At 41.1% G+C, this 15,340-nt stretch overlaps 1 protein-coding gene across 2 annotated transcripts; it reads right to left on the bottom strand.

Moving 5' to 3' along the window:
- Nucleotides 1-5,302: 5,302 nt before the first annotated feature.
- PDIK1L (PDLIM1 interacting kinase 1 like) lies at nt 5,303-14,266 on the bottom strand. 2 transcript variants are annotated; one of them, XM_081961833.1, is made up of 3 exons: nt 14,176-14,266; nt 10,435-10,736; nt 5,303-8,704 (listed from the first exon to the last, which is right to left on the bottom strand). In XM_081961833.1, the coding sequence occupies exons 2-3, from the start codon at nt 10,717-10,719 to the stop codon at nt 7,964-7,966; spliced, it is 1,026 nt and encodes a 341-aa protein (XP_081817959.1). In that variant the 5' UTR covers nt 10,720-10,736; nt 14,176-14,266; the 3' UTR covers nt 5,303-7,963. The 2 variants fall into 2 exon arrangements, with proteins under 2 accessions (XP_081817959.1, XP_081817960.1); XM_081961834.1 differs by lacking the exon at nt 14,176-14,266 and adding an exon at nt 12,201-12,287.
- Nucleotides 14,267-15,340: the final 1,074 nt, after the last annotated feature.

A 15,340-nucleotide genomic window follows, 5' to 3' on the forward strand; every position in this document is an offset into this window, starting at 1 on the left:
TTCATTTAGTTCAAAGTTACAATGGCACTGTAAAAAAGTGTCTTATGGCTGATTTCCATACCCAGGAATGTTGCAGCTGTTGTGGCCCACCAGTGGAGCTGGCAGTGGATTCGGACAGTGAGGAGGTTGGGCCAGTCCTGGAGTCTGGGGAAGGCTCTGATGAGGGCTCTGTGTCGGAGGCAGAGATGGGGCCAGGGCCGTATTCCAGTTATCAGCTGCCTTCAGTCAGACATCAGTGAGACAGACGAACAGCTGGAGCCTGTTCCCAGTGTGCACATGCGCAGCGTTGCAGCTAAAGGGAACAGCTAAAAACCAGGGGTCAACTTGGAAGTAAGGTCACAGATGGATGATGAGTGCCCCCCCCCGCCCCGAGGAAATAAAAGAGGAGCAAAAGGGGAGGGGAGTTTTCAGGAAACAATTAGTTTGCTTAATTGGTTCTGATTCTCTAAGACTCTTTGCCAGGTTTTGCAGATACCGACCTGTCAGCTCTCCAAGCCAGATAAGGTCTGTGACTATTAATCCTCCCTTGAAAAACTTTGCAGAATGTGAATGAGCAGAATTCACAGTAAATTAATACAAGAGTTTTTTTGTCCGGACAAGGAGTTTGCTTCATGCTCTTGGGCTTCCCAAGGTCACATGATAAAAATTCGGAAGCTGGGCAAATGGCATGTATTTATGACAGTTGCACTGTCCTGGGGTCATGTAATCAGCATTTATAAACTTCCCAGCTGGTATCTAACAAGCAAAGTCAATGGGGGAAGCCAGATTTGCTTAACGACCACATGTTTCATTTAACAACTGTGACAAAAAAGATGTGAAATGGTGTGCAACTCACTTAACAACTGTCTTCCTTAGTAATGGAAATTTTAGGATCAGTTGTGGTCATAGGTCGAAGAATAACTGTGCTACGTACTTGTGTATCATAATATTATTTATTTTAAATCAGGGGTGTCCAAACTTGGCAACTTTAAGACTTGTGGATTTCAACTCCCAGAATTCTGGGAGTTGAAGTCCACAAGTCTTAAAGTTGCCAAGTTTGGACACCCCTGATTTAAATAGTCTTCTTCTGCGATGGTTCTGAGTTGTCAACCCCTGAAATCAAAGAATAACTTGCACGATGACCTCTGGGATTTTTAATGCTGGAAATGCTGTGTTTCCTTTTTCTAAGAGAAGTTTAGTAATTTGGGACAGTGTGTTTAGTCATCAAACTACTCCCCACCTCCAATGGTATGGTTTATTCAAGGGGTCATAGCACAGACACAGCCTCAACCTGGAAAATCCAATGTGGAATGGGTGCCAAATTTATTTTATGATAATAACAAAGGAATTTTTTTTATCTCAGCCAATGCTTCAGAGCAGTTTTGGAGATAAATGGCATGATGCGTAATATTTCTCTTAGAATTCTTTCCAAGCAGCATACCCATAAGCAAGTGATGTTGTGAACTAATACTGTTGAATTTGTTGTTGTTGTTTCCCCCATTTGATCTGCATTCCAAATTGGACAGTAAAGCTAAGCCAGGGTATGATCTGTGCCCTTCTTACAGCTCATTTCCACCCAGGGGTGGGCTTCAAAAATTTCAGCAACGGGTTCTCTGCCCAGTTGCTGGGTGGGCTTGGCCATGGTGGGTGTGGCCCAATCGGCCTCCTACACCACAGTGGTGGCGGATGTTTTCGCCTTTCCAAGGTTCTGGAGGCTTTGCTCAAGCCCCTGGGAGGGTGAAAACTGCTTCCCCCAGGTTCTGGAGTCCGAAAATGGGCCCGGACTTCCTGAACTTCTGATAGGCCTCTTTTCCCCCGTCCCCAAGCCTCTGCATGAGCCCTGCACTTACCTTGCATCTAAAATGGGCTGCGTGGAGACTCCTGGGAGGGGCGGGGTGGGGTAGGTGGGACCAGCCAGGGGTGGGATTTGGAGGTTTTCCGAACTGGCCATAAAATTAGCCCACCCGTTCCCACCATGCATTATTATATAGCAGCCAAAGACAAATACGCACATCTCCAGTATGAAGGTAGGAAAAATTTCAGAAGTAATCTCTGGTCAGAGATGCTGCTTAAAGAGAACAAACGTTGAATAGAATAAAAGCATAATTGACCCATCCCAACATTGAAAGTATTTCTAGCAGGATTACCAGATTCTGTAAGAGCTTTGTTCCCTTTGTCATCTGTCTAGTAAACTCTCAAGATTTGTTTTCCTCGCCATCTACACATCCAAACTAGATTGTGTTGTTTCTCTGGGTCATATAACATATGTGGATATGTGGGTATACGCCTATTTATTTGTTTATTTGTTTGTCTGTCATGTTTATGTAGTGTATATTGGAGATGTAATCCTTTGAGAGCTGTACGTAACAACATTTCATTTTAATATATGTCAATTATTATACATTTAAAGTGACAATAAAGTTATTCTAAGTCTTATTCTAAATCATTCTCATCATTGGTGCCATAAATCCAGCCAGCCATCATTGAAACGAAATTTTAAAAAAAATTCCCACTACTATTATTTTGACACAAGGGTTGGATGACTCTGGAAAGGGGAATCCATCAAATTTATGGAAGTAGCTTCCCTCCAGTCATTTACTCAACCTTTCTCAGGAAGTGAGCCTGAGCAGGATTAGGAAATAGATTTCCTGCTTGCCAAACATGTAGTACATTGGTGTTTTTTTTCCCCTCTGAAAGTTAAGATTCCCCAACAAGAATTATACGGAAATGGCATAAATGTCAGATTTAAGAATAGGTGCCCCTAGGTAATCTGGGATACAGTGCTTGTTATGATTATTCACTCATTGTTATTGCATCTGTCCTTCAGGTGAGAAAATAGAATTGAATGAAGCAGAGATCATCAAGCAAAGAAAAATAAAATTTTGAAACAAATTATAGAGAAATGTACCACCTAGGGGATATAAGAAGTATTGCAACAATTCCCAGTTGCTATTATCCTGTCTTGTGCATTTCTGGCAGGAATTGCTCAACCTATAAATTATGAAAACAACATTTTAAAATCCTCCTCCTCCAGTTTTTGCATTAACCCAACTTGCTTAAACATGCCATCTTGAAAAACAAAGACCTCACATTTCTTTTTATCATGCCTAGAAAATATTTGATTTGGTCTGGTTACTGATCTATTTGTTTTATAGGTTGTCCGGCCTGAAAAATTTCGAGGAACATCAATATTTCTCAAGGCTTTGTGATGTTGCAGTTTATATTGTTGGAGAAAATATTTCTTTGCTTTTAAAAGGAGTGACAAGATGACCTGTCAAAATGCTGGCTCACAGTAGCATTATAAAGTAGACGTGGGAAAGCAAACTATGTATAAAGATCTCCAGAAAATAGAGCATAGATTTCATTATGGATGAAACAGACTTCAACATAAGACTGCACAAAGCTGTCTACATATCATCTTAAGCCATCATGTTATTTGTTTGGATTTGAAACCAAACACTGTGATTATAAACATGGTTTATGGCTTAGGTCAGTAACGGGTAACCTTTTTGTCATCGCGTACCAAAAGTGTGCGCGCCTGCACCCGTAATGCAATGCACGCCCCCCCCCCCTCGCACTCCATTTTGGGCCTGGAAGGCCTCCAGCACCCACTTGAAAGACAAAACGAGATGCAGGAGCGCTGCCCGAGGTCCCAAAATGCAATGCGAGTGCCCCCCGCATATGGTGGAGAGACCCCCACCACCATGCATGCATGGCAGAGACCCGAACACCAGCTGCATGCATGGTGGAGCTGGGCTGGGGCGACGGCTGGCGTGCCTGCAGAGAGGGCTCTGTGTGCCACCTGTGGCATGCATGCCATAGGTTCGCCATCACAGGCTTAAGTCATTGTGGATTAACAAACTATGATTAAAATGAACCACCCCGGTTGGAGACACTGTTTAAAATAGATTAAACTCATTCAGAAAACTCCTTGTAATTTTCTTAGTAGCAATATGGAAATGTTTGGTCTTTGTCTTGTTCCAGAATATTTTTCTTACAGTACTATCTAGTCCAACCTTTAATCCTAGTATTTTTGGGGTAGACTTAAATATTAAAGTGAACTTTTCTGGTTTATCCCCAATGCTAACCAAGTCTCATCGTGCTTGGTTTTTTGCAGTCAGGTGTTCTACCAGCATATGCAAAAAAAAAAAAAAACACTATTTAAAAACTTACTTTTTAAAACATTCAAAACACAAACCTAACATGTGTTTAACAAAGACGAATTGGGCAGGTATCTTCAACTGGATTTTGAACCAAACAGTGTGACTTTTCATACGGAAAGTGTTCAGAGGACAGAAACTTCAGATGTTGTTTAGCTTCTTCTATGAAAAATTTATCTAGCTAACCGCACCAGGCAACGGTCTGTGATCATTACGCTGCAGTTTCAACCAGAAGCCCTCATTGGCTGATGAATGGGGAAGAGCACCGTTTGAAATGTTCTCAGAAAACAAACAAATCGAAAGTAAGAAACATGACACTGAAAATCTGCAAACTGCTACACAAAGCTGCATCTCCCGTGGTGTAGATAAGCACACAAAAGTTAGGGCAGGGGCAAGTATGTTGAGGCTGTGTAAACAAGAATTTTTGAAACCTGATCTGCAAGAAGCTAGTTTTCAGTTCCACAGACGGAATTTACTTATCTATAAATTCTCCCAGGTTTCTAAAATGAGATGTACCAGTTCCATTCAGATCCCAGAAGTAGGGGGTGCTTATCAGCCAGATTATACTTGCAAGTCATATATAACTTTATTTTTGGGAAGTGTGTTGCAAATCAGGATGTGTACATTGAGCTCTGTACTTCTTTCACAGAAATGAACAGTGTACAAAATTACTCATCAATGTTTTATAGCTAAGCATGTCCGATAGAACTTCTATAAGAGAGTCTATGTTGCTCTAGCTAAACCTGAACAGGCAATCAGATTACGTTTTGTGCGTGTTGATGCTTGAATAAGGACATTACTTGAAGAACAGGTATTTAAGAAGCAGAAGAGTAATCCTAACAATAACAGAATGTTTGAGAACGAAGAGTGAAGCTAAGCTTGTAAATCAATTGACAAAACTGTCCATCTATTGTGTTGTTTTTATTGACTCCTAAAATAGGCCATGTAAACCACTTGCCATTTTTTGTAACTGCTTCTAGAGAAAATAATGAAAGAGATGTCAAAATTTGCTCTAACTCAACTCCTTGCTCAAAAAACATGTGTCTGTCTGTCTACCTATCTAATCTATCTATCTATCTTCACCACACAGTAAAATTCTATCCTCGAAAAATTAACAAAATATAATTCATTTAACTAACAAGAATAAAAAGTATTATTACAACTCATGGGTCAATTCAGACTTTTATTTTTTTTAAAAAAAGTCATTAACTCAATAAATTACACAATAATTTCCCCCCTTAATAAATTTTTCACAAAATAAAATTTACAATTTATAAGAGAAAGCTTTGAAACTGCTTTCTCTTTTGAAGTGCTGATGAGTTATTTTTATTTTATTTTATGTTATGCTGGTGGATTGTTCTGTGATTGCTACAATTGGTTTTAAAGATTTTACAGGAAATCAAACCAAACACAAGCAACAACAAAAATCACACAGAGATTTTAAGGGACAATTATTCAGCAGGTAATAAATGGAACAATCGTTGACATTCAATGCCAACATACTAAGCACCATGAACAGAAATGACCAGGGAAGTTTTCCCAATTTTTTAAAATAAGAAACTAGGGCACTTTTAACATTAACTGTGTTACTGGGCAATATATAATTTGCTCTGTTTGTAGCTTCTGCACTGCACTAAAAAGTACACCAAATAATATATCCCAAAATCTGAAAGACTTGTTAAGTGCCAAGAAACTCTATGTAGTAATCAGGACATATGTGGTTGAGAGTTGCTGGTTTTTCTAATACATAAGGACTGTCAAGATCCTGCACTTGTATTATTTTTGTTTGACACAAATATTATGTAACTGTTCAGCTGATGGGATACATAATGTCATTAATCACAGGATAACCACAGAAGTGTCATCCTATGTGCAATGCAATCTTGTCTCTAAAGGCACAAATGGTGCTTTAAAGAATGAAGATGTTTGCTTACTTTGAAACATTGATATTCTAAATGTATATAAGTCAAGCCCTTATCTTATCCTCTCAGTTAAAGGAAGAACATTACCTGGATCCTCAGCTAAAACAATTTAGCACTGCAAGCCAGACATGTGCTACTCTAGTTGAAATTCTCTTAAAATAGATCTCTGTGTTAATGTGACATTTTTGTTTGTTATTTAAGGGGGGGAGAGAATAATTTGATTTTTTTTCCAAAATTGCATCAACTATTAAAGTAACAATCCTATGCATACTTACCTCACTGAACTCTGTGAGACTTGCTTATTATTAGCAAGTAAAGGATTATACTACATGACTGATAACTACACTGAGCAAAAAACAAAACAAATCCCACCATGTATTTTTCAAGTTTTAGAAATATATCCCTTTGAATGTCCCCTTGTTTAATGTGGACATAGCAGCTAAGGAGTAAACAAATACCTTTTCTTATCTACTTTTCAGATTCTAGGTATATCAAACAAGGATTTTAAAACATAATTTATACAGTGCTTCTCTTAAGAAAACCAAGGGCTTTCTGGTTTCTGTGCTATAGCTGATGGCATCAGGACAGTTTCAACCTGTACAATAAAATGTTTTTGACTTTTTGTTTTGACCTGAAGACATATGCTGCACTATTCCCTCTCATGAAATTTATCTACCGGTGTTTATACTCATAAACTGAGTTTTCATTTGCTTATTGTACGAGGTTTGCAATTCTTTTGAACTGTATGTATGAACAAGATGCTGCAAACCTGCGAACCAGTAACCTGGAGAGAAGCAGGTTGCTGAGTGCTTCAGATGAAAACAAAGAGAGGGAGAGATTCACTCTAGCAGTACAGACTCCAGTTACGATCCAGTACAATGGGCAATAGTAGTAACGTCACATCAGTGGGGCACAATGATAGTGGAATGAACATTTAGGCTTCTGGTTGAACTAATCACACACACCGCTCTCTGTACATGTGTTAAGAAAACAGTGCCCACTATTCTGTAATTTTCACCCAAACTGTATGGGGGAACAGAGGTAATAAATCTCTGCCAAACAACAAACTAAATCTTGAGGGAATCATACTTGAAGATTTAAAGATTTTTTTTTAAAATCCTGAATTAAAATAAGACTTAATGTCAAATACAAAATATAGCTGTGACCAGTAACTCTGGATCTACCAAATAATCATTTGGTTATCCTTGAAAAACGTAGCTAAATGTACGGTATCACGACAAAGTATTGGCACCTCAACTAGAATGAGCCATCAGCTTATTTAATACCACCTTCCAAATTAAGATTTTTCCCTACAGTGCTTGAATCAGAGGTTCCTTGTGCATCATACTGTAGACCTCATTTTGTGTCATCACATTGTTATAAAGGGGAGAAAAGGGAATGGATACAGAAGCTGGGGCATCAAAGAATGTGTCACAGTCATTCAATTCTATGGATTCTATAAATTTGGGATGTATCTTTTCCATATTGGAAGGGGTTACATCACCCATTGTGACATACATATATACACATCTACTCTACAAAGTTGATTGATGATTTGCATTACCAGCATGCAAGTCTTCTCTTTCAAGGGCATTCAAGATTCCGCAGTAAGAAATTGGAATGTTTGAAATATTCCATAAAATATTCCTAGAAAACCATTGCCTAACTTGTTAATTTTCCTGACAAGTTGGAAAGCTTTTTACAGATGTAACTTGGGAACATACATATTTGGATACTGAAACTGAAGCAAGAAGCTTAGCGTACAAAAATAAAGAGAAATGCAATGGGGAAAACATATGGAACCCTGACGCTTAAAATGTGGATCAGTCTGGTTTTTGCTTCTTTAAAATGCTGCACCATTGTTACACACATTTCTGCCACAAAGGCAAAGTACTTCAGAAGTCACGTGTCCCAACTGCTGTCTTTAAAAGCAATTTTGACTAACCGGAGTTCTAGTTCAAAAGCATCTGGGCGGTCTTGTGGATTAGCAGCAAGCATTTCCTTAATCAGCTGTTTCATGCGAGCATTCATTTTCTTTTTCTTAACAGGTATGAGTAGTTCCATTTTCGGATTTTCCAGCAATGCCTCTCCAACAGGTACAATCACAGTACCTTGTTTCACGTAACTGCCCAGGAGTTCTTTCTTTGTCTCTGTGTCCACAAAAGTGATTCTTTCTAACATTGCCCAGATTATAATTCCCAATGCAAAAATGTCTGCTTTGGCAGTGTAGTGACCTTCCCAAACCTCAGGAGCCATGTAGAAGTCTGTGCCACAAGCTGTAGACAGAAAACATTTATTTACATTCACGGGCTCCTCGGGATTTTGTCCTGATGCTGAACAAACTTTGCTTAGGCCAAAATCAGCTACTTTCAAAGTGGGTTCCAAGTCACTAGCATCCATCCTGCTTTGAGAGATCAAGATGTTGTCAGGCTTGAGGTCACGGTGAATGATCTGGTTTTTGTGCAGAAAAGCCAGGGCGCTGCTGAGCTGAAGCATAAAACTAGTGTTGGTCTTACGGCTGGGCTTTCGGGATAGGAGATATTCATTCATATCACCTCCATCACAAAAATCCATCACAAACCAAAGATAGTAGGCACTTCTGGGATCAAAGGCAATTTCACCTTTCAAGGAGGTCTCTACAAGCTACAATACAAAGATATTTCATGCATATATTGAACAAATATGATTCAAATCCCAATGTAATAGCACATTTGTCAAACTGTGAGTAACTGTCCAAGGGCCCCTTAAATCTAGGAAAATACTGGCTTCTAAACAGAAAAGTAAATCTTAGTTTGGAGCTATGTTTATTTAATATCATTTTCCATTTGCTCATTTTCTGTTCTTTAGTATAAGGGATTATCTTACAGTGCTTATGTCATGATGCAGTAGAAAAATTATTTGAATTTCATCATTTCATTCTCTCCTGCAAATGCCCTTATGTGGTTTATACAGCCAATCCAAGCTACATTTTCATTTCTGATTTGCCAGCTAACACAGAAAATAAGTCTGTGTTTACATATTATGGCAATGCAAATGTTGTTAGTTTGGTTTGGGCTTAATATGAATTTATCCTTATGGCTTATAAGTGACCGTTGTGTAAACCAAACCTTTATAACTTAATAAATCATAATTGTCCATGTTCAATTTATGCTAAGCTAATACAAACAAGATGTAGGAGAAGGAGTGGCAGAACCTGGAGAAGAAGTTAAAAGAAGGATCAGCCTAAAATCTCTACATAGCCACAAGTGAAATAAATCCAACCCCCACCCACCCCGAATTCTGTGGACACTTATCTAATTTGAAGAAGGTACCAATGATTTAGTTGAGTAGCTTCCTATGCATAGGCTGCTTATCAATAAATCAATTTAATTGGACATCATGTGTGGAGCTGGTCTTTTGCATTTGACACATCACATAATGGGCTAGTAACTTGTTCAACAAACCATGAATTAGCATAATATGTTAAATGACAAACATTTAACTCCTACATTAGATTTGAGGTAGATTTGAGATAGAAATCACAAATTATCATTATGAGCATAAACGCCAAATGTTAATTTACCTCTTGGTAATAAAGCTTATTTAATGGACCACTAAGCACAACTTTCTTTATTTGTATAATTAAATGTGACCAGACTAACCTGAAAAAACAATAAAATAGCACAGCTACAAAACAAGAGGCTTTAGCTTTTAATTTTAAAAGTTAATTTTAAATGTCCCAAGTGTATTTCTATATTCCATTAATGAAATATATATTGCTGAGCAGCTCTTTTGACCATCTTATTAGCATAAAAATAAAACTAATTTGTTTTCATACACTGTTATAATTCTGTAGCATACTGGATGGTAAGAACTTGACCTATAATTTTTTTAATGACATTTTAAGAAGAGTATTTCTAATATATTATTTTAATGTCATTTTATTCTTATTAATCTCAATATATAATTGAGTTCAAAGAGCAAAACAAATTTCATTAGAGTTGATCAAGCTATTTACCACAATGTTGATTTTTTTTAATGCGCCGTTTCCAAGGGGGAGCAATTTTTCCTTATAATGCTACAAAAATTATTTATCCAATGTATAATCCACATTTCTGCTTAAACAAGCACTCAATTAATTGAATGTCCTGAGAAAACCCAATGTTCTTCAGTGGAGCTGCACTCTGTTGTTTCCCTGAAGCTTAATGTTGCTTAGTGGCAAGATTTTTGAAATATCTAAAACGATATCAAATACAGAAAAGCAAAGATATTGGCTTTTCTGTATTTATACGGAATGACAATCACTATTTCACTGCTCGATAACCAAATAGCTGATCCTTTTTAAAAAAAACCTTCAACGCAATGTTTCTTTTATTATCTGCAACTTCATTTACCTGTAAATAAAGCGAAGAGCTGGAACCATGGGACATCTTCTGAACCATGCCGTCTTTTTGCAATATGCATTCTTCCAAGTGGATTACATTTGGGTGTTGGCTTTTAATACTACTAAGTGCCCAGAACTCACGCAAGGCTAGTTCGACGTTCTCTGGAGCATGACACCGAATTTTCTTCACTGCAACACGTGCAGAGGTTTTCCTTACTACTGCTTCATATACCACACCATAGCTGCCATGACCAACCTCTCTTATTAGATCGTATTTTGGCTGGCTACTCACCATCTTCAAGGTCAAGGTGTCTATGGAAATAAAATAAAAATTTGTAGCTTATTTTTGTTTTTATACATTTTAAGATAAAAATTGAGTTTTTGTTAATCCAGCCACTGTAGCTGGCAAAATACAGCTCGGTTGATAGCTTAACATCTTCAAGCAATCAGTTTAGTCAGGAAATGATTAACATGATGTATGAATTCAGTCATATAATGTAATGTATCTATTCAACTTTGGCCACCTAATGAAAAGGTAGGACTCACTGGAGAAGAGCCAAATGCTGGAAAAGACTGATGGCAAAAGAAGAAGGGGATGACAGAGGAGGTGGTGGCTGGATGGAGTAACTGAAGCAGTCGGCGTGAGCTTCAATGGACTCCAAAGGATGGTAGAGGACAGGAAGGCCTGGAGGAACATTGTCCATGGGATCACGATGAGTCGGACACAACTTCACAACTAACAACAACAACAACAGCAAATCTATTCAACTGCTAGCTGTTAGAATGAAAGCCTTAAGCAGGTTACTTGGAAACCTTTTTGCAGTTATATGAACCTGTCAAGACCTATCATAGTTCACCTGGCTGCAAGTATAATCTATCATTTCAGAACTGTCATTGTACAATTCCCTTCCTTAAAAAGCATATCTGGATGATTTTAAATAGGGGTTTTACTGATCCAATTATTGTAGTTAAAAATGTAATAAATGCTTCATTTATGGCTAACTTTGAATGTTCCTACCATTTTCATATTTTGCAAGCCACCTTGAATAACCTTTGTATCCTAAAATGCAGTATGTATAACAAACAAAACCTCATTATAGTACAATATAGTAAATAATGCTGATTCTGGCAGTGATTATGGCTGTCCATATGAAGATACTTCTGTTACTCTTGAACGTTTAGTAGTATGTACAAATATTGGAAATAAAATAGTTAGCAACATTAGGAAAGTCATATAAAGATGCATGAAAGTATAAAACAAAGACACATAGGCACACACAGATACACACAGAAACACACTTTAACAATCCAGAAATGGACACCTTGCTTTTTTCTATAAAATGGATAAGACTGAATAAATTAGCATAGGGGAAGATACATTTTAACTATCTTTTTCTTATAGCAGTAGTAGAACAATACTGAGACTACAATAATCAAATGAAACAAGAAATGCTGCTAAACATCTCCAATGTGGGGGGGGGGGGGGGAGAGACTTGCAGGAAACTGTATTATACACATAACATATTTGACCAGAGAGCTGTGTTGGGCAATTCATAGCCTTTCATAAACCCATTTTAAAAATAAAAATGTAAATAAACTGGGTCAATCTATACAACAGCAGAGCATATTTTCTGTGTATACCTATTTAATGGACTAAATATCAACTTTCTTGCTCATACCTTTGCTCAGTTCTGAACACTCTACTAGGGTTGGCTAGAATTTTACCCACCACATTCTAAAGATAACAATGCAGGCTTATAGTTGTTATGGAAATACCTTCTTAGAGGCAAAATTATTCAATCCAGCAAATGGCCTAATTCCATTGCTCATTTGAACTCTCTGACAGGCTCTTCCTATGCCAGGTCAAGTATATCATACTCCTGTGAAGCAAAAGAAGCACCTGGGTGGAAGAGGCCCAAATTCCTCTACAGGTAGTTCTTGACTTACGACAATGGAGTCCAAAATTTCTGTTGTTAAGTGAAACATTTTTAAAGTGAGTTTTGCCCCATTTTACGACCTTGCTTGCCATAATTGTTAACTGTTAAGCACTTGGTAAGTTAGTAACCCGGTTGTTAAGTGAATCTGGCTTCCCCATTGACTTTGCTTGTCAGGAGTTTGCAAAAAAGGGATCATGTGATCCAGGGACCCAGCAACTGTCATAAGTGTGAACCAGTTGCCAAGCATCGGAATTTTGATCACATGACTGTGGGTATGCTTCAAAGGTTGTAACTGTGAAAAACAGTCATAAGTCACTTTTTCCAGTGCCATTGTAACTTTGAATGGTCACTAAATGAACTGTTGTAAGTTGAGGACTACCTGTACTCAGTTCAAGAGAATTGTCAACATTTTGATATGAAATTAACCCCAGAGGAAGCCAATTCCCTCTTTCGCAACCTGGAAGGCGATGTCACTGCACCCCTTTATATCCCGACTGAGCCCAGGTGTGTTTATTCACAGGTGCCAGTGTAGTGTGTAATATGTATATAAAAAGTAAAAGTTCCCCTTGCACATTTGTGCTAGTCGTTCCCGACTCTAGGGGGCAGTGCTCATCTCTGTTTCAAAGCCGAAGAGCCAGCGCTGTCCAAAGATGTCTCCGTGGTCATGTGGCCGGCATGACTAAATGCCGAAGGTGCACAGAACACTGTTACCTTCCCACCAAAGGTGGTTCCTATTTTTCTACTTGCATTTTTACATATTTTTGAACTGCTAGGTTGGCAGAAGCTGGGACAAGTAGCGGGAGCTCACTCTGTTACTCGCTGCTAGGGATTCGAACCGCCGAACTTTCTGATCGACAAGCTCAGCGTCTTAGCCACTGAGCCACCTTATAATAATATATATATATTATGGTATATATATATATATATATATACCATGACATAAGATCATACACCAGAGTAATCTACATGTTGCACAGAATATGACATACATATGGAAACATATGGCTAGGTTTTTCCCCCCCTAACTACTTGTATCAGGATTATTCTTTATATTATTCATCCTGTCGTGTATTCCTGCAGCGACTGCACCAGTAGAGGCTGAACCATTTTCGTTGAAGATATATGATGTACAATGACAATAAAGCCTTTGAAACCTCTTCAGGAACAGGCCACACTGTGGCTCGCTCTAATCGACACCCTCGGCCTCCTCAAAGGGGACTCCAAAGGGGCACCAAGCGCTCCTGCACCGCCAAGTGGGATGAGCGGGAAACGGGCCGGTGCCCACTGGAAAGAAGCCGAAACCAGTGGGGGGGGGAGACAAGCCAGCGCCCCCTTTAAAGACCCGAAACCCGGCAGTCTATCCACCGTCGACCACGGGCCCCGAGCTCGCCCTCAGTCGCCGAGCGCTTGGCCTGCTGCAGCCCCGAAGAGAGTCCCCGGCGGGCCTCACTCGCCACCGCCAGATCGGACTCCATAGCCCGGCGTCAGGCTATGCGCGGACGGCCCGGGCTTTGACAGCATTGACAGCAGTTCCGTATTGGGACACGGACCGCTCGCCAACCCGCTCGCAGCGACCTGCCGTGCGTGAGGAAAGCAGGCGGTGGTGATAGCGGCAGCCGCGCCCGCAGCGCCAGGGCCGAGGTCGCCCAAGGGCCAGGCCGCTCGCCACAGCCGCTCCTCCACAGGGCCGGGACAGGGGCGCGCACCCGCTGCCCGCCATGCTCCCCGCGCCTGTCAAGCGGCCTTCCTCGCCGCCCCGGCGCGTGCCGGACTCCCGACCTCGGCCGAGCGTCGCTTCTCGTGTGTGTTTTTACCTCAGAGCTGCCGCGGAGCTCCCTCCTCCTGGCCGCCATTATCGGGCTCCCTTCCCCTCCCCCTCTTTACTTCTCCCGGGTTCCCTGACACACCCCCTCCTGGGCCCGTCGCGCGCACCCCGAGGGGCGGTCCCGCGCTCCGGGAAGTCGGCCCGGGCGCTCGCTCGCTCCGCTTCTCTGATTGGTTTCTCAGAGGAGAGGCGGGCCTTCGGCCGTCCATTTCGCGAGTCGGGGAGGGGGGCGAGCGGGCGAGCGCCCTTTCCCATTGGTTGCCCACCTCTCTCTCTCTCTCTCTCTCTCTCTCTCTCTCTCTCTCTCTCTCTCTCTCTCTCTCTCTCTCTCTCTCTCTCTCTTTTTTTTGGGGGGGTGTCTGTCTGTCTGTCTCTCTGTGTCTTTCTCTGTGTCTCTGAGTGTGTGTGTGTCTGTGTCTTTCTGTCTGTGTGTGTGACTGTGTGTCTCCTTGAGTCTCTGTGTGTCTGTTGTGTGTCTGGGTCTCAGTCTCTCTGTCTCTATCTGTGTGTGTGTGTGTGTCTGTGTCTCTGTATGTGTGTCTCGCTCCCTCTGTGTGTGTGCCAGTCTCTCTCTGTGTGTGTCTCTGTCTGTCTCTCTCCCTCTCCCTCCCTCCCTCCCTCGCCATGACCGCTATATTAGGTTCGCCCGGGACCCTTGCAGAATGGTTTTTGTTGCACGACTGTTTTTTTTTGTCATATTCGGTCCTTTGCATGGCCGGAGTGTTGCATTGCGTTGCGGCACCCAAATGCGGGGGTGCTGCTGCTGTTGCGGTGCAGTTCTCTGCTGCGATTGCGGGCTCCCTGGATCGGGATTAAAAACCGCATTGGCTTGAAGGCGCATCGTTGGGAATGGAGCAAGAGGTCGCTCGGAGTCGGCTGCTCTTGGGCATCTCCAGGGCGATCCCCCCCGGACGATGCACGACGGATTTTCCGGGGAGGTTTGGGTCGTGATGACGACGGCGGCGGCTCGTTCCAGCGGCTGTCCTTCGCGCACGCAGCCTCCCTCTCTCTCCCGGGAGCCGAGGACCGTCTTTGGTGGAACCTGCTAGGCTTTTCTCCTCCTTTTTTTGCAGCCCTCTCCCCGGCCCGTTCTGCCCCCTTTTTTTCTGACCCCCCCCCCTGCCCAAAGCCTACCGTGGCGATCGCTGGAGATC

This window comes from Natrix helvetica (assembly GCF_964273705.1).
Source record: "Natrix helvetica genome assembly, chromosome: 9".
Taxonomy (NCBI): Eukaryota; Metazoa; Chordata; class Lepidosauria; order Squamata; family Natricidae; genus Natrix; species Natrix helvetica.

Excerpts from the sequence above, each read along its gene's own strand:
- PDIK1L (XM_081961833.1), bottom strand. The coding sequence starts at position 10,719 with ATGGTGAGTAGCCAGCCAAAATACGATCTAATAAGAGAGGTTGGTCAT. Across the intron at positions 8,705-10,434 it reads GCTCTTCGCTTTATTTACAG|CTTGTAGAGACCTCCTTGAA; the intron begins GTAAATGAAGTT and ends TTTGTATTGTAG.